At 35.5% G+C, this 17,673-nt stretch overlaps 3 protein-coding genes and 1 pseudogene across 5 annotated transcripts in view; 2 read left to right on the forward strand and 2 right to left on the reverse strand.

Moving 5' to 3' along the window:
• The first annotated feature begins 6 nt into the window (after positions 1–6).
• LOC110409385 (uncharacterized) lies at positions 7–5,165 on the forward strand. Its single transcript, XM_021418709.2, has 9 exons — positions 7–100; positions 1,824–1,898; positions 2,086–2,175; positions 2,760–2,802; positions 3,085–3,191; positions 3,400–3,495; positions 4,269–4,468; positions 4,564–4,633; positions 4,800–5,165. The coding sequence occupies exons 2-9, from the start codon at positions 1,881–1,883 to the stop codon at positions 4,902–4,904; spliced, it is 729 nt and encodes a 242-aa protein (XP_021274384.2). The 5' UTR covers positions 7–100; positions 1,824–1,880; the 3' UTR covers positions 4,905–5,165.
• Positions 5,166–5,424: 259 nt separating this feature from the next.
• On the reverse strand, positions 5,425–9,716 carry LOC110429163 (uncharacterized; annotated as a pseudogene). Its single transcript, XR_016352312.1, has 3 exons — positions 9,399–9,716; positions 7,230–9,283; positions 5,425–5,844 (listed from the first exon to the last, which is right to left on the reverse strand). The product of XR_016352312.1 is annotated as an uncharacterized LOC110429163 (transcript).
• Positions 9,717–10,357: 641 nt separating this feature from the next.
• On the forward strand, positions 10,358–13,584 carry LOC110409997 (uncharacterized). Its single transcript, XM_021419553.2, has 3 exons — positions 10,358–10,783; positions 11,495–11,518; positions 12,832–13,584. The coding sequence occupies exons 1-3, from the start codon at positions 10,591–10,593 to the stop codon at positions 13,176–13,178; spliced, it is 564 nt and encodes a 187-aa protein (XP_021275228.1). The 5' UTR covers positions 10,358–10,590; the 3' UTR covers positions 13,179–13,584.
• A 1,206-nt stretch (positions 13,585–14,790) lies between these two features.
• HPL1 (hydroperoxide lyase 1) overlaps positions 14,791–17,673 on the reverse strand; it is a 6,438-nt gene continuing 3,555 nt past the window's right edge. Inside the window, exon 2 of one of the 2 annotated variants that reach the window (XM_021419552.2) lies at positions 14,791–15,934. In XM_021419552.2, the coding sequence (XP_021275227.2) occupies positions 14,903–15,934 (1,032 nt within the window). In that variant the 3' untranslated portion in view covers positions 14,791–14,902. Of the gene's footprint in view, positions 15,966–17,673 lie in introns of both variants that reach the window. The other variant, XM_089785741.1, reaches the window with a different exon arrangement.

Consider the following 17,673-nt stretch of genomic DNA (forward strand, 5'->3'; position numbering starts at 1 on the left):
TTCTGCTCGTCATGATGGAAACCTCTCTGAGATCACTCGTTTGATTCGAGGGCTTAATTCTGAAAAAACCCGAAAGGAGTCTCTTGACCTTCTTTGCAAGGTATCATCAGCTTTCTTTCTTTTTCTTTTCCTTTGCAATTATCTGTTTGGCTGCGGGGAATAAGAGTCATGATCAAATACGACAAAAACCATAGAAAAAGTTAGAACGTGTCTCTTTTTTAAACCATGAAAGAAAAAATCTTAAAAGAGTATACAATTGTCTTATTGTACTGTTTTGATATATTCTTTATAATCTGCTTAACTCTTTTTTCAAACATGAAAGAAAAAATCTTAAAAGAGTGTACAATTATTTTATTTTACTGTTTTGATATATTCTTTATTATATGCTTAATTTGGGGCCATTATTATGTCCGGAGCAGTTTTTGTTTAATACTATTAATGTAGATCCTCATTTTATGAAAGAATCTGATGCATGGCAAAGGCTTTATTGTTATCTTTTGTATTTTCTGTGTTGTTTATAGATAATGAAAGGTAATGGGGTTCTCAGCAGATCATAAGTTTTACCTTATGTTTTTACACCTCCTGCTATAAGTTGAAAAATAAACTACTATAAACTTCAAAGTAAAAAAGCAATGATGGATTGTTGGTGATTGTTTTTAAATTTTGTTTGACAAGAGTTTATAGTGAAATTATTGAAGTTGATCAACTATAAAGTGAATCATCGGGCTTTCAGATTAAGGTGGTATTAAGTAGAAAGTTAGGAGAAAGAGTTGAAACATCATGATTATGTTTTGAATTTGAACTAATACAGTATTGGTATGTACAATGTAGGGATTCTTTATTGTCATACAGCAGGGGATTAGATATTGTTATTATTGCTTATTATTAACCATGCTTCTTAAACGTAAAATCCTGTAAAAGGAAAACACGAAAAAGCAAATAGATCATTTTTTGACTCTTGACTTGAAATTTGTGGTTAACACAGAGACACCGGTTTAATGTTAGATTTTAGAAGCATGTTAGTGTGATAATTAAGTTGCTCCTAGATAGAGCCTTTCATTAAAGCTCAATTTCAACATAGAATTATAAGCATATTGCAGATATTCTAGAAGATAACATGTTGCTTTCAATCAATGTTATGTTTTTGAAGGGTTTTTCCAAGAAAATAATGGATAAGAGTAAAAAGCCATGGTCTAAAATTCTATAAAATATTACTTATTAGAGAATAATTTAAAACAATTCAATGTAAATATTGTCAAGATTGAAAAGGGGTAGAGCTCGAAAACTTATTCAAGGGATCCAAAGGACATAAACAAACTGGCATGCACAGATATATAGCAATTGGACGAATAAAACGACATTCTAAATTCTCAATGTAATTATGAGAGTATACCCACATAGATGCATACATACAGACAAATAAATAGTATAGTCCGATTTTCTTTTGGACACTTAATGAACATCTTACAAGGTACCACCATGCCTGTATTGGGTTCTCGAAAACATGAAATTTGAGAGAGATCAGTTGCAATGAAGCTGGTCGATTTGGATATTTCCTTTTTCCTTTGGATAAATCAAGTTGAATATTTCTTCTAAGGTCTTATTCTATCAAAAGTAGATCTCATATCAATTAGATATAAGCCTTTCTAGTAATGAGCATTGAATTTGCTGGATTGGCTCATTTTTAGTACATAAGTTTAGAATTTTTTTTTATATAAAATGCCACCATTTTTATGTATTTAACAATGAAAACACTTTGACAGATGATTTTGGAACGTAACTAATTCATCAATCATTTTTAATTTTTTTTCTTTTCTCCCCAGAATTATTTGAAAGTTTGTGACGATTTGGCAATCTTGTTATGGAATTCTTTCGGTACCATGAGAGCACTTGTAGAGGTGGGTCTTGCTATTTCATTTCTCTAGTGTCTCTCAGTTAGGACGTTTCATGTGTCTCTTTAAAATTTTCGTCCTGTTATTTTACCCATTGTACTAATCAGTGTTCATGGATTTGAAAGGTTTATTGATAGATGCAATGCCCACACCTATTCAATACTATATGATTATTTACCTTTTCATTATTCAGGAAGTAACTTCAGTTTACCGTCCACTATCATCCACCAGCCTTTCAGAAAGAGTAGCAGCTCAAGTTTGCAATGCTATTGCGCTTCTTCAGGTATAGATCATTATGCTGACCTCTTCTCGTTTTGTTTATTATTGATCCCCTTTTATTCTCCTTGCTCCTGTCTCTCCTATGTCACTTTGATTATTAGCCTCGACTCATCAATAGTTTTTGTTAAGGAAATTCAGAGGCTAACGTTTGAAATTTCACCAATACATCTCCTTTTCGGATTCCGATATTATGTAGGTTTCTTATATATTTTCTTTTCCGGTTCATATTAAAATTATCATCTATATACTATAATGTTAAGCATTTTATATATTTTTAAGCAAAGACTGGAGCTAATAATGTCAAAGGTGATTCTGAGGTGATAACAAACCTTCCTGCAATGAATCGGATATTCTTCATTCATATCAGTTATGGACAAATTGAGGGGGCATATTTCTTGAGACATCTAGATGCAAATATATATTGCTGAGAGATTTTGAGTGGTTAGTCTCAGTTTTCATTTTAAAGGACAGAGAGGTATCATCACATGCCAGACAGTTTTTTTTTTTTTTTTTGCCAGTATTGATCGATATACCTATAAATTTTTAGATTATGTTAATTTTCATTTCTTTGAAATGATCTCTTTCCAGGCTGTAGCTGCTCACCCCGAAACAAGGATGCCATTTGTCAAAGGTAACTTTATTATACTCTTATTATAATTATCCAAATATGCGAATACATTAAGAACTTCATCTAGCAAATCTTCAAATTCAGTAGGGTTTTGCTTCAATTGTATAATCAGAAAGAGTGAGGGAGACTTTTCCAAAAGAAGCTCTTTGTACCAGCATGCCTTGTTGTGATCCGATAATTAGGAAATTTTCTTTTGATGCAATAGGAGTACAAATACCATATATAATTTTGTTGGTTGTATTTTGGGTGTATAAAAAACTGTTCTAATTTAAATATCCTGGGCAGCTTACATACCAGTGTATCTTCAGGCCTTCCTGAACACTATGAACCGTGAAAAGCCCTATGATTCTCTGAGGCTGAGCAGCTTAGTTGTCATCGGTTCCCTAGTGAAGGTAATCTTACCTCATATCATCTGATGTTCTGTTACATGGTTCCATTTCTGGCACAACTCTTATCTTTGGTTTGAAATTTTGAATATAGTTACAGGGCCCAGGATAAGTACATGATCTTTAGAACTCATGGAGTTTAATTAAATTTTCTTTAGTTGGCATTATTTTAGTTTCTTCATATTTATGTTTATCAGGCTTTCAATTTACGCAGGTTGATGATGCAGAAGTGGTTGATTTCCTTCTTTTTTCTCAAACATTTCCTAGTTGCCTGCGCTGCATGGAGGTTGGCAGCACATTATCAAAAACAGTGAGTGACTGGACTTTCCTCAACTAGGTTTATATGTTTACATTTATTATTAATTACAATTAATTGTCAATATTTCCATCCTAAATTATTTTACATAAGACTTTGGTTTTGGGTTCTAATAAGTTTTTCATCTTTTAATAGATTTAAAGTAAATACATTTCCTAGAATTTAGTTATATACATTATATATCTTGATCAAAATATCAAGAACATAGGATACTGAGACAAGTAGAAATTTTAGAGTTTGAAAGCATTGGCCCAGAAAACTGGGAAAATGGCAAAAGTGAATCAAACAACATACCTAGTGACTTAAGTTTTAAGGAAGAAATATTTTTGATTGGGAGAGTTATATTAATTTTGACATTATTTTCAGGCCCCTTTGGAAAAAAGTACTTTCTGGCATGACAATTATTGAGAGGGAAAACCTCTGAGCAGTTTGAAAATTTATTAGGACTCTTTATTGTTCTCCTATGATCATGTATGGTTAAAATACGTAGCACATTTGTTGAAATCTCACAAAAATTTACTAGGGACGTTTGAAATTTCTGTTTACTGTGTGCATTATTATGCCACACTTTCACTGTAAAAATCAGAACAGTAAATTTATCTAAAGAAGCGCCAGGATACCTTAGCCATGACAATGAGCTTAAGAAGGACCTTCAGAATAAAACCAAAGAGTTGAGGACCTCACTTGGCATGGCATTACTGCACCTTGGCATGCGTGCTCCTTAGCCATACTCTTCATGCTAGCTGCTAATGTATCGGACTCGACAGGTTGCCACATTTATAATTCACAGGATTTTACTAAATGAGCAAGGGCTGCACTATTGTTTGGTTCCTGCGGATCGATTTTTCTCGCTAAACAATGCATTGGCAATAATGGTTGAGAGGCTTGGTGAAGAGGAAGAAGGGCATCGCCCACGACTGCTAAGAAACATCATTTCTTGTTATCTCAGGCTGTCAGACAACGACAGGTTAGCTAAATGCATCTTCCTTTGATAACTATCTTTCAATAATTTACCTGTCCAGCCTCTAATGGCTTGAAACTTCTTTTTGTTTCAAAATGTAGGGCACGTGCCTATTTCTCAGGTTACATTCCTCCCAAGTTAGTAGATGACACATATATTGGTATCCTTGAAGTAAGTCCTTTAGAAACATATCGTGAAATTTCCAACACAAGGCTAACAATTGAATCAGATTTTTATCAAATCTTGTTCTTAATTATAATCTTTAATTGCAATTAAGCCAGAGAAAATTGCCTTTACATAATAATTAATTAATTCCCCATGCTAATTTCCTTTCCAGCGTGACCAGGTAGCCCATAGTAATCTACAAAAATTGATTTCCAAATTAAAAGCCAGCCAGAGGTCTAGAACACAACCAACCGGCGACTCATCGGGGCACTTATGATGCAGAATGCAGTTACCTTGTTCAGGCTGGCCAGGGCATCATTGGGAACATACGACACAAGTTTTAGATTTACTCTGTTGCATAGACATGCACCTTTGCATGAATGTAGACTAAATATAAGCCCGTACCGGCTGCTTGTAACTCACCTCCATAGGCTATGGGCGTTGCTTCTCTAATGCCCAATCTGGAGAGATGCTAGGCATAACTACATAAGTACCCCGATTATCATCAGTTTACAGTATCACATGCCAATTTGCTCGACTTCGCTGTTTCCATTACCCCTTTGTCTATATTCATTACTCACATTTTACACACATTGCAGGCATTGTTGAGATTAGACCTCAGACTAATGTCTTCTAAAATGCGGTTTGTAGTTGTCTAGACATTTTCCCTACAAAGCAAAATGCTTTTTCCTTCTGTTTTCTCCTAAATATTTTCTTAAAGAAATTTTATTTTTGGTATTTGACCAATCTATTTGTACCTTTCAAAAATTTAAAGAAAAATTACAACCCTCGCGATATTGCAGAAGCAACTTTTCTCGTATTTTTGAACTAAAAACAACATCTACAAACCACGTTTATTAAGAAAAGTTCGTTAATCATTTCATAATACATTCTTCTAATATCAGAGGAAGAACAAAGCCATACGACCACTGGATGCAGGAAAGAATTTCAGATGCATGGACCAATCAAAACTAGGATACAGAGCAGACAAGAACCAACAAAACAATACCAACTTGAGAGGGAAAAAAAATGGCTCTCAATCTTTACAAAGTTTTGGAGGTATTGAAAGATTGCTTTCCAACATAAAGGATAAATCATGCATTTGTGACATCAGTATCTCTATATCATCTGTTTTTGACCCTGTTGTTGCACTGGAAAAACCTCCATTTTTTGCAACTTCAGTATTACTACCACCTCTTACACTTGCATCGGCCATCCTGAAACATGTGAAAGCAAATATAAGAAATTTCTCCTTAAGTTCTGTCTGACTCTCATGTGCAAGGGGAGCTTGGATTTTACATGACCTTCACTAGGAAGAAAACAAGATCGAGTAGTTTCCATGGCCTTATATGCAAGCAGTAGAACAGAAACATTTAAGACTATTCCCACAGATCCAAAACAGGTTTTTCACAAAAGAAGCCCAAGAGGTTCTCAATCTCAAAAATTCGAAGAAAAAAACAAATAAATTCCCAAGGTCAAAACAACAAAAGTACTCAGGAGAAATCTGGCAAAGCACAGAATAGTCAATCTACAATTTGAAAATTCTTCCAGCAAAAGTGAAAAGCATCTTGGCACAAAGCATAGATGATATGGCCACTTACATCCCCTGCATAGATGAAGTCACAAATAACAAGATACCCATAAAGTTTAGTCTTAACCTAACTAATCTTTTTCATCCAAATTCCGCTAATCAAAAAGTACATCTTTTTGGGTGGGGATGGACTACAAATTAGGTTTCAGCACAGTTTTTCTTTGTTTTAAAATAAGTCTTGATCAAATGTAAAATCTTGGATGCAAAATATCATCCACTCGTTAGCATAAATTAGACATACTTTTGTGCATATTACAGGCAAGCAAATTCAACCAACTTATGATTATAGATGACTTTAAACACAATTGTTTGCGTTCAATTAAGCCTCCTTATTCGCAGCAATACTGTGATGTTTTAAGAACTCCACCCTGACAGAGGGACAATAGCTGCGGCTATCCTCCAAAATAAATTAGATTTATTTATTTCATATGAAACAAGTATCCTCCATCCTAAGCCAGAACACCAGACCAGTATCCCTCCATATGAGCAAACAAATTTTGCCTAATGTCCTAAGCCAAGGAGGCGTCTCCAAGTTGCATAGGTGCAATTATTTTTCTTTTCAAAAAATGCATTGTACAATACACAGAGGAGTATAACAGCCTTGTAAAGAAGCCCCTCATCCAACCTATCAGATAGCATTAATAAATATGCACTCTACCCCCACTCTACTTTCACTAATTAAAAAATGTTACTGACATCAGCATATTAGCAAGAAACTCAGAAAGCAGTAATAAGTGGTAAGTCTTTTCCTAATTCAGCTATCATTCAACTTGATCTCTGGAGCTCCACCTGTTTTATCTTTGTTTGATCTTCCCAATATATTCTCTCAAGTAATTCCAATAACAACAAAATAATTGACTAAAAACTGAAAAATGCAAATACGGTAATGAAGTAGAATATCTAAGCACCAAGTCATAAAAAAGGTAAAAGACAAGAATTGGAATACGGTTAGCAGGATGCTTCAAAATTTCAGTTCAATTAGAAGGAAATTGACAGAACAAGCACACACACCTGCTTGAAACGGGAGCTTCGACAGAGCCATTTTGATTGCCGAATGACCTTGAAAAGAGATCAGGTTGAGATAAATTACCAGAATTATTGTCATGTGAATTGCTATCCATACCGAAGACGTGCATTTCTGAAGTTCCAATAGAAGGCTTCTCATGATTGACAGTATGTTTGAAAGACATACTTGAAGGATCATTTGCACTAATTGAGCTAGTAAAATCATTCCAAGCACCAGACAAGTCATCATCATCATCAATTGTCATTTTATCAGGTCTAGCAGCTTGTTTTGAAGGATCACTAAAAGCATCTTGCATAGTTGTTGAGCTTTTAAAATCATTCCAATCACCAAAAGAATTGTCTGATTTGTCAACAGCTTTTCTATCAGGTGCCTTGTTGTTGCCAGTTAGCCATTGATCATCTGGAAACCAATCAACGTTCATTGAGGGAGAATTATGCATACTCTGAGCTGTTCCAGAATCCATAACATCAATAGTTGCATCAAAATTTTCAGCTTGACGAGTTACCTTTGAGGTAGAATTACTCCATAGATCATCCTGAAACCAATTGTTTGTGTTGGAAACGTTGGAGCCATCTTTCACTTTTCCATCAACAAAATCTTTTCCTGATGCAAAGACAGTATCCATGTGATCAGAAAGATCAACTGAGGAACCCACTAAAGGATCAAATGATTTGGAACCCTCATGATGATTTTTAGAACTAGCAGATTGAAAGTCAGTGTCCCATCCTGAAAAGGGTCACTGCTCTTCTCTTCGGTAGAACTGGAACGGTTAGCAGGTTCTTTCCAAGAACTTATCGAAGAACCCCAGGCACTTGAGCCTTTAAAATCATTCCAAGCCCCAAATGAATCATCATCTTCATCATTGGTTCTGTCATCCGCTGCCTTGTTGCTACTTGTTGGCCATTGATCATCTTCAATTCCATTTACACTCACGGGAGATTTTGTATTTCCTAACATCCCATCATCCTTATTACCTACATTCAAATCAGATTGCTCAGCATGATGAACAGTCCCTGAGGTGGAATTACTCCATAGATCATCTTGAAACCAATTAGTGTGAGATGAAGTTCTGTTATCTACTGCTTTTCCATGAAATGAGTCTTTTCCTGTTCCAAAGACACTGTCCATGTGAGTAGAAAGGTCGGCAGAAGAACCAGCAAAATTATCAAAAGATTTGGATACCTCATGCTGAGTTTCAAAAGCAGTAGATTCAGAGCCAGCCCCCCATCCAGAAAAAGAATCATGACCTTTGTCATTCATCGACTTGACACCATCAGTAGTCTGGTCCCGATAACTTTTAGCAGCATCTGGTGCACTGGTGGAACCCTTAAAATCATTCCACGCATCAAAGGAATCATCATCATCATCATTAGTAGTTCTCTTGTCAGGGGCATTGTTGCCAGTGCTTTGTCCTTGATCACCTTGAATCCAGTCAACATTCGCAGAAGAAGAAATATTTGCTTCGTCTATCCTCACCCCTAAAGTGGAATTACTCTGCATATCATCACGAAACCAGTTGTTTGTTTTGGATTCGGAAGAAGATTGATTGTCATCTTCTTTTCCAGCAACAAATTGTTAACCTTCCAGAGACCGTGTCCACATGGGCAGAAAGATCTTTTGAGGAACCGGAAAAGGATCAACGACAGGGAGCTATAGCATTATGATCTGTTCTAGATCAGCAGACTGAAAGTCAGCCTGCCAACAGAAACAGAACCACTACTCTTAGAAACCTGTATCTCAATAAACTAAGGTTTTGACGAGATTGAAACTCACTACCAGTAGAATCAATCTCTTTCTTTACAGGCAATGTCCCTTGGGTTGGTATTGAAACAGAATCTCCTTTCCTTTCAGCTAAAAAATCATCATCAAGATCAAGTCCAGCCAAATTCAAAGGATTATTCTTTCTCAAACTAGATTCAAAACTATCCAGCTCGGCATCATTCCACCTTATTTCTAAATCTAAAAGATCAGATAATGGAGACTCCTGTCGCGGTCCTCTGTTCCATTCATTCCCTTCCAAAGACTCTCCCACCGTTTCCTACAACCCCCAGTTTCTATTTTGTTAAGACTTTTCAAAGAGCAACTAACGGCCCTAATTTTGATATATAATAATATAAAACTTGAACAGATAAACAAGAAAGAGAGTGACTTACAGATCCATCTAAGTTGAGAGAGCGGAGGAACCAGCGGTAACCGGAAGTGGACTTGAATTTGATGGGCTCAGGTGGCGCCTCGCTATTGGACTGGCATTTCGCAGAAAATGCAAAGGAGGGAGTCGGGCCGGAGGAGATGGGCTTTGCAGTGGAGGCAGCGGAAGTGGGGAGAGTCGGAGATTAAGTGAGGAAGGGAAGGGAGATTGGGGAGTGATGAGTCGTTTGGATCGTAGGAAGGGACGCTGGCTTGTTTGCGGAGTGAGATCTGGAGTTGGGTTATTAGATCCTTCGGATTTCAACCGCCATTTTTTGCTTTAGGCTTTCATACGTCTCATCGTTTTGCATTTGCAAGAGGCTGAGGGGCGGAGGGTGGTCTTTGGGTTCCTTGTAAACGGCGTCGTTTTTATGTAGCTTCGCTTCCGGGTCTTTTGGAAACGCAGCGTTTCCCTTGCCAGTCAAACAACGCATCACGTTTAGTAACAAATACGAATGTGTTTTACTATTGCACCTTTTATTAAATTATTGAGCACAGTGATACGTTATTTCAAAATAAATATTGAAAGCATCTATCGAATAAACCATGCAATATGTGACTAAAAGAAATAGTTACTAATAAAATAAGATTTTTCAATAATTATTTTAAATTACAATTTTTGAAAAACAAGTTAGTTATATTTAAAAATAATAATAAGGTTAATAAAATTGTATAATTATATCTCAAACATCATATTAGGCGTAACTGTGTATATAGTGGCTTTATTTTGATTTAGTAAGGTAGGCTTAAGTCGGTGCACGGCCCAAAGTTTGAGACGTTGGGGGGCTTCATGGTGCCACGGGGATGGGGATCGTGAAATTTATCAAATCTTTTTCCTTGAACAAGACTGGGCCCATGCAGCATGGTCCTACGCGTTGCTGCCACCAGCTAGAACAGTTTGTTCACATTGACACTCCATTCATTGCAACTTCCATATAGTGATTGACAACCCTCTCACAAATTTACGACTGTCTAAAACCGTTTGAATTAAAAAAAAAAAAAACTAAATAAATCAGTATCCAGCAAGAAGAAGCAGAGCTAGGATTTGACATATGCCGACTGCCGCATCAATTGATCTCCGAACCCAGACAACTTGACCAAATCTTTCCTCGTCTGATTTCCAGTAAGCCCAAAAAAGTGACTTCTCGGAAATAAGAAATGGCAGTGAACCAAGCGGCGGCGTTGAAGGTGGGGTTGGGTCTAATGGGTCTGTGTTTGTTCGGCTACATAGTGGGTCCACCTCTGTACTGGCATTTCATGGAAGGCTTAGCAGCCGTCAGCCACTCCTCCAACACTTGCCCTCCGTGCCTTTGCGATTGCTCTTCTCAGCCTCTCCTCACGATTCCTGAAGGTATTTCCAGATCTGGGCTAGATCGCATTTCTTTCGCTTGTCTTCTTTTCATTTGTGTATCGATCTGAAATTGAAATTTATTTTTGTTGTTTCAAAGTGTGTTTATGTGCGTCCTATTCATGCCACATTTATCTACAATTGGTGAATGGAGATCCTGTAATTTCCTTCTTATTCAGCGAATCCACAATTACTTAATGCCAATGTCTAATTTGCGCTGGATGAGTTTGCCATTTATATAACAATCCCGTTTTCCTGCCTAATCTGGGTAACATTTGTGAAGTTAACTGTGGCATTTGCCCTAACGTCACAATCTTTTACTTACTACATTTATTCTATGTTGCTTCTGTTATAAATAAATGAGATTTTACTTAGTAAAGCACGATACCCTTGGCTACATGGATATTGGTCGCTAATGATGCGTACAATTGTTGAAACTTATGCCTGTTTTATGCGTGCTCACATGACTTTGATGTTGCTCTTCACGTTTTTCTCTTCTTTTTTTTTTTTCTGGATGGGTTTTTTTTATGTTTATTGGTTTGAATTACTAGCATTTTGTGCACTATTTGCCCTGTGAGATTCCAAGTTTCCGTTGTTATCTTGGTTTTTTCAAAAATTTGCAATTGGTTCTTAGGTGCTGATTATATGATCTTTCATATTTTGTTCTCTCTAAAATTTATGCTAATTTTGTGATTCTGTCTTTAATTTGTGCAGGACTGAGCAATGCTTCCTTTGCAGGTCAGTTTCCAGTTTCTATATCAAGGATATATTTATTGGAATATGGGAATAAGTAACGTAAATCAACAAAAAATTGGTGATTTTTGGTCTGCATAAGCATAAGCATGTAATACTAAGAGTTGTCCAATGTTTGCTTTTCTTCTCATTTCTACCGTTCTATCTGTCATGTATTAGTTTTGATCAAAGGGGAGCGAGAGAGAGAGATGGAGTGAGGGGTACATCAGGTTAAGGTTTCCTTTTCCTTGTCTTTTGGTGACATTCATCTTTGGTCATCAGCTCAACACCGTATTAGTGAGAGAACAAATGGAAAAGTTTGTTAGGAAAATTAGAGAATGATTGTATCACTGGGTAAAACACTTGTTTCTTTAAATGTATGCCTTTTGGATCAGCTCTAATCTTGTTATGACAGCAGACTGACTCATGATTTCTTGGTTACTGTGTGACCATATTTCTCCCATGGCTTTCTTTCAGGTTTCATTTTTGCTTTAAGATGTTTTATGCCTTATATATATAATGAACTGAGATCAGTAATTTTCCAAATTTCTCTTATCCTTCTGTCTTTGTGCACTTATTGCCCTCAAGCCACATGAAAAGTACTGAACATGGTGTTTTTGCAAATGTAACAATGTTTCTTTATGATTGGTTCCGAGTCTGCTATGTAACAGTGGCATGACCAAGCCATGTTTCTATGTGATTGATTGCAAATGAATAATATTGTGAAATTGAACTTTGTTGCTATAACACCTAAATGAGATCAAGTAGTAAGTCTGGCAGAAAAAGAAAATGCTTTTCTACAGAATGATAAGACAAACAAAATCCCACTTTCTGCTTTCTTCTTTTACCTTCTTATGTTGTCTAAAGAAGGAGACTAAAATGCAGGTTGACAGTAGGGTGCTCAGAGAAATGTATTATCTTTGTTATTAATCTTTAGGAACCGTGAGCAATATAAGCCAAAGGAATTGGTGGTGAGAGTATGTATTTTATAAATAAAAGTTCATATTGAAGCTTAAGAAATAATTAAGAACTTTTCTTGGACTTAGATTTTGTTTGGATGGTACTGTTATTTTCACTCTTAATTTCAATTGAAATTACTTGATAATTGATATTGTGGTAGTATGTGATCTAAGATAATTTGCATATGGATGTGATATTAAATGAAGTAATCCTCTCCTATCCCATTGACAAAAACCACTGCCTTCCTCTAAAGATTTGTACTAATTGCAGAGTAGATTTTATTCCATGATGATATTAGCATTTTGGTTTAATGTTTTATATGGACAGTGTCTTCATGGTTAAATTTAAATATTCTGCAGATTGCACGAAGCATGATCCAGAGGTGAGTGAGGATACTGAAAAGAACTTTGCAGATCTTTTGACAGAAGAATTGAAGCTAAGAGAAGCTGAAGCTTTGGAAAGTCAGCAACGTGCTGACATGGCACTACTTGAGGCTAAGAAGATAGCATCACAGTATCAAAAGGAAGCAGACAAGTGCAATTCAGGTATGGAAACATGTGAAGAAGCAAGGGAGAAAGCTGAAGCTGCACTGGCAGCTCAAAAGAAACTGACAACAATGTGGGAATTAAGAGCTCGTCAAAAAGGATGGAGAGAAGTGGTTACCAACTCTCGAATGCAGTCACAGGGTAATGTTCAGGCTGTCTAAATGATCCACCATGGCCTCATGGAAAATTATTAAAAAGTGTATTACGTTTTAAACACTGCTCATTGCTCTGCATGTTGATTCCGGTGCATCTTATTGCATTACCGCAAAGGCGGGCCTTATAGTCATAAATTCCAGAGTGTATCCTATAGGCAGTCCCAATTTAGTTCTTATGAATGATCACAAGTATAGTTATTCTTATTTTAATGGAGCCACTTAAAACAACCACCTTGTTTGTAAAGCCCTAATTTCCCTGCATGTGAGCATTCTGGTGAAAATTGCTCTTGTAAAACCATTTTAAATTTTAGGCACCCTTGTAAGGCTCTTAAAAGTGATTATAATTCTTGAGAGAACAAAGAAAAGTGGGACTATGAAACTTGTTTGCTAGTGAAAACTTTGTTGTTTAGTACTTGCGGTTGTTTCCTAGTCCTTTTGAGCATTGAGAATTTTCTCAAGCACCGGTACTTCATTCCAACGCGTTGGGTGGTCTCTGCAAGTGATGTTGGTAAGATGCTGGTAAACTCGGCTTTGTCCTTATAATTATATTACGTTGAAGAATAGCATTTTTTTTTTAATATATTTGGAGAAGGGAATTTGATTTTTATTTTTTTTTGAGGTGAAAATTATATATCAACTAATAAATCAAATGTTTGAATGTACGTTGAAACACAGCATTTAAACTTTGAGAATTCTGGTCTCTACTTTTGAAATTGAATCCTGTTCCATGGGTGTGTAACAAGAGAGTATATCATCTACAATCATTGTATATAGTTGTTTAGTTACTATCATGCATTGCTTAAGATTTATCAAAATATTATAAGAAATTCATATTTATAAATTTCAATGGTAAAGGAGCTCAACTAGAACGAGTTAGGAATTATCATCTATGATTGACCTGTGAATGTAAACTATGAACTGGAATTTATCATTAATCTTTCTTAATTTTCAATCATTTGGGGATATCCTGATTATCTTGGCAGCGGCAGTTGTACAAGATTTTTCCCTGTTTTTCCTTACTCCTGGCGCACTCGGCAATGACAGGCGGGCCACGTTGGCTTCTTTCAGGTTTTACACCATTTGAATTTGGACCTTTTGTGGGCTTTAATTTTCTTTTCATCTTCACAACAGTCTGTTGATCTCTCCTTCCCTTTAAGTTGGGTTTGGATGAACCAGTAATCTCCGGTTTTTCTTTTTTTTCCTTTTAAATTACTTTGTAAAAAGCGTCATGAATAATTGATCATCTAGGGCGATAGTTATATTTAATTGTTATTTTGACTACTCATAAAAACGACAACTTTAAAAAGTTGATAAATCTAAAGCATTATTTTGATTGATACGTCAAGAAAAGACATAGGATAGCAGTAGCATTGCGGCATCTTAAACCGGAGTGTTTGTGACCACAAGTGTTAACCAAGCAGGTTTTCCATCGTTGTCATGTCAGGGGAAACAAATTTCGTCTTGGGCCTCCTGGAGAGGAAAAGACAATGTCAATGACCACGACCCAATGACCATCCTCTCCAGGGCCCAGGCTTTCGCACACCTCTCTCATCATTTATTTCCCTATAAGTTAATTTAATTAGGGGTATTTCAAAAAAAAAAAACATAAGAAAAGAAAGAAGAAAACGACGATCATCATCGACATTCATTAATGACATCATTGAATCCATGGGACCTCCATATCCTTACTTTTAATAAACACTGGTCCATCAAAATTCTTCTATCCATCATCACTTTGCCTTTTCAACGGCTGTGATTTTACTAGAGTCTCCGCTAATTGAATCATACCTTTGAAACATGCGAGCTACTATTAACGAGGCTGACATAGTCACATAATCCTTTGCCGCACACTGCTTGTTCGACTCGCTCGGCGACCCCGTCTGTGGCCCATTCGACCAGAACAAGTTACTCAGCAACTCTTTCCCTTTCCCCACGAACCGGTCCGGCTTAAAACTCTCCGGTTCATTGAAAACTTTGCCATCTCTCATCGCCAAAGGTTGATACCCACACAACAACTCACCTTCTTTTATGTCGAAAACCGAGTCATGAGAAGCGAGTTGAAAATCCTTCCTAGCTCGTGCATATTGAAGTGCAACAGGCGGGTTCAAACGCAACGTTTCGTAAACAACTGAGTTCACCAGCTCCATCTCTGTCAACGAATCAAAACTCAACCTCGTTGATGACCCACTCATTTTCCTCACTTCATCCCTTAACCTGGCTTGTAACCCAGTTTTATCACTGGTTATAGCAGCGAACAATGTTGGTAAAAATATAGAGAAACCACCAAAGGCATTGAAGCCAATAACAAAGATCAAGTTGTGGATGCAATCGGCCGTGGAAAGGCCAAAGTCTATTTCACCGCGCTGTACAACTTCTTTAGCGTGTCGTTCAATGAAGTCATAGAGTTTTTGGTAGCCTCCGCTGATGAGAGCGTAAGGATAAGTGAATGAATGAAGAAAGATTTCTTCCAGGGGCTGAATGACTCGGACGACAATGGTGGGGAGGAGTTGGAGGCCGAGCCATAAGTTGAGGGTGAAGGGAGCGGAATTGGCTATGTCAGGGTCGATGGTAGGGTCGGCTCCAAGGAGGGACTTGGCGAGGAAGTTGAAGACCATGCTTTGGAGATGTGGGATGTAGGATGAGCTGCCGTTTGTAGAGATTTCGGATTCGATGGTGTCCAAGAATTTGTCGAGGTTGCCAAGGAGCTCTGTCACCCACACCTGGGAGCCCCGCTTGAGAATGTCCATGGCAAAGTTCTTGAGCTGTCCAAGATCAATCGACGCTGTGTCATGACTTTCCATGACGCAATGCCATGTGAGTAACATAATTCTTTGGGGGAAAGTGAAATCAAAGCTTTTACTAACCGTTATTTAATCCCATCCAATAATATATTTTTCCTATGTAATTCAGTGCATTAAAAATTGCTGATTTAAAGATATAATCTCAAAATTATAGTCCAAAGCATAACAAATTTTCTCCCCTGTACAGTCTCATACAATGATGTATTACTTTATTATTCTGAAGTTTCCCACTTACATTTTATTTCTCTTTTGGCCACAAAGACTTCAACTTATTGACAGCTATTTATATATATGTTCTGTTTAATTGATTTTTTTGTTTTTTGTCTTTTATTTATTTTTTCTAAAAAATAAAAAAATAAAACCATACTTGTTCAATCAAAACATGTATTATATATTGAAATCTTATTTAAATATAATATCATATTATATTATAAGATACAATAAAAAATTTAAAATTAATAAATAACATATATACATATAAAACTTAAAAAAAATTAACAGTGTTACATTTATTAATAGATTTGAGATTATTTTCATAAATTTAAAAAATGGTCAGTTCTTAATTCAACCTCTTAAAATGCTCCTTAATAGTGTATATTTTTAAATACACGTATTTTGCATATTAATTTATTAATTAAAAGTAAAAAAATTTGACAAGTTGAATTCATTTTTCTTTAATATTTGCCTAGAGTCTAAACCTTTAAATTAAGTTAAAACTCATATTAAAAAAATTTTCATGTTTCAATTTAAAATAACATAAATTAAAAATATATACTTTTAATTATTGGGTAGAATAAAATTAATATGTCTGTCAAAGTGTACTATATTGTATATTACCATACATATCACATATCAAACTGTATACTTTTGATACTTAATCGAATATAATATAATATAATATAACATAATATATATGATTTATATCATCCATATCATATTGTATTATACATATATTATGTATCATACAATATTGATAACTATTGAAACTTAAATCAATCATAAAATTAAAAAATTAATTGTTCTATGAAGGCAAATAATACTACTTTATAATATACAACTATCAAAGGTGCACCTCCCTAAAATTTTACCCAAGTCATGCATCTTTTAAAATGGAATATAAATAAAGTATCTTGAACCATAATCAGATACTTGATCCCAAAGGAAAAAGATTAAATTTACTCGGACAACAACACTCCGGCATTCACCGGTAGAGGTGCTCATAACCCGGACTAAGTTTAGATCAACCTATGGAGCCTCTCTTTTTTGAAGCTAAGCTTAAGCCTCGTCTAACTCATCTATTTAACTATATTTAAATTGATATTTTCATTGACAAATTCGATGTATACCCTACAAGTCAATCGACATGTTTTATTGAAAACATTAATATTTATTTTGTATATTAAAATAATAAAGTGTTTTCTTTATTTATGAGTTTACATATTCTTATATGTTTATTACTTAAAAAAAGTTTTTTGAGTAACTATAAAACAAATATAATTTATTATAATTATGAGATCCTCTCTATATCAAAGCATCATTCCTAAAAGATTTTTAGACGACGTTTTATCAAGATAGAACATTGATATAAGTCGACATATTAGTATATATTATGTTTCTTATTTATAAAATAAATAATCGATTTCATAAATTAAAATATTGAGATACTTGAAACAAATATATGATTCACCATGAGAATTTCT

This window comes from Theobroma umbraticum, unplaced genomic scaffold, assembly GCF_002168275.2.
Source record: "Theobroma umbraticum cultivar Fairchild unplaced genomic scaffold, ASM216827v3 scaffold_44.0, whole genome shotgun sequence".
Lineage (NCBI taxonomy): Eukaryota > Viridiplantae > Streptophyta > Magnoliopsida > Malvales > Malvaceae > Theobroma > Theobroma umbraticum.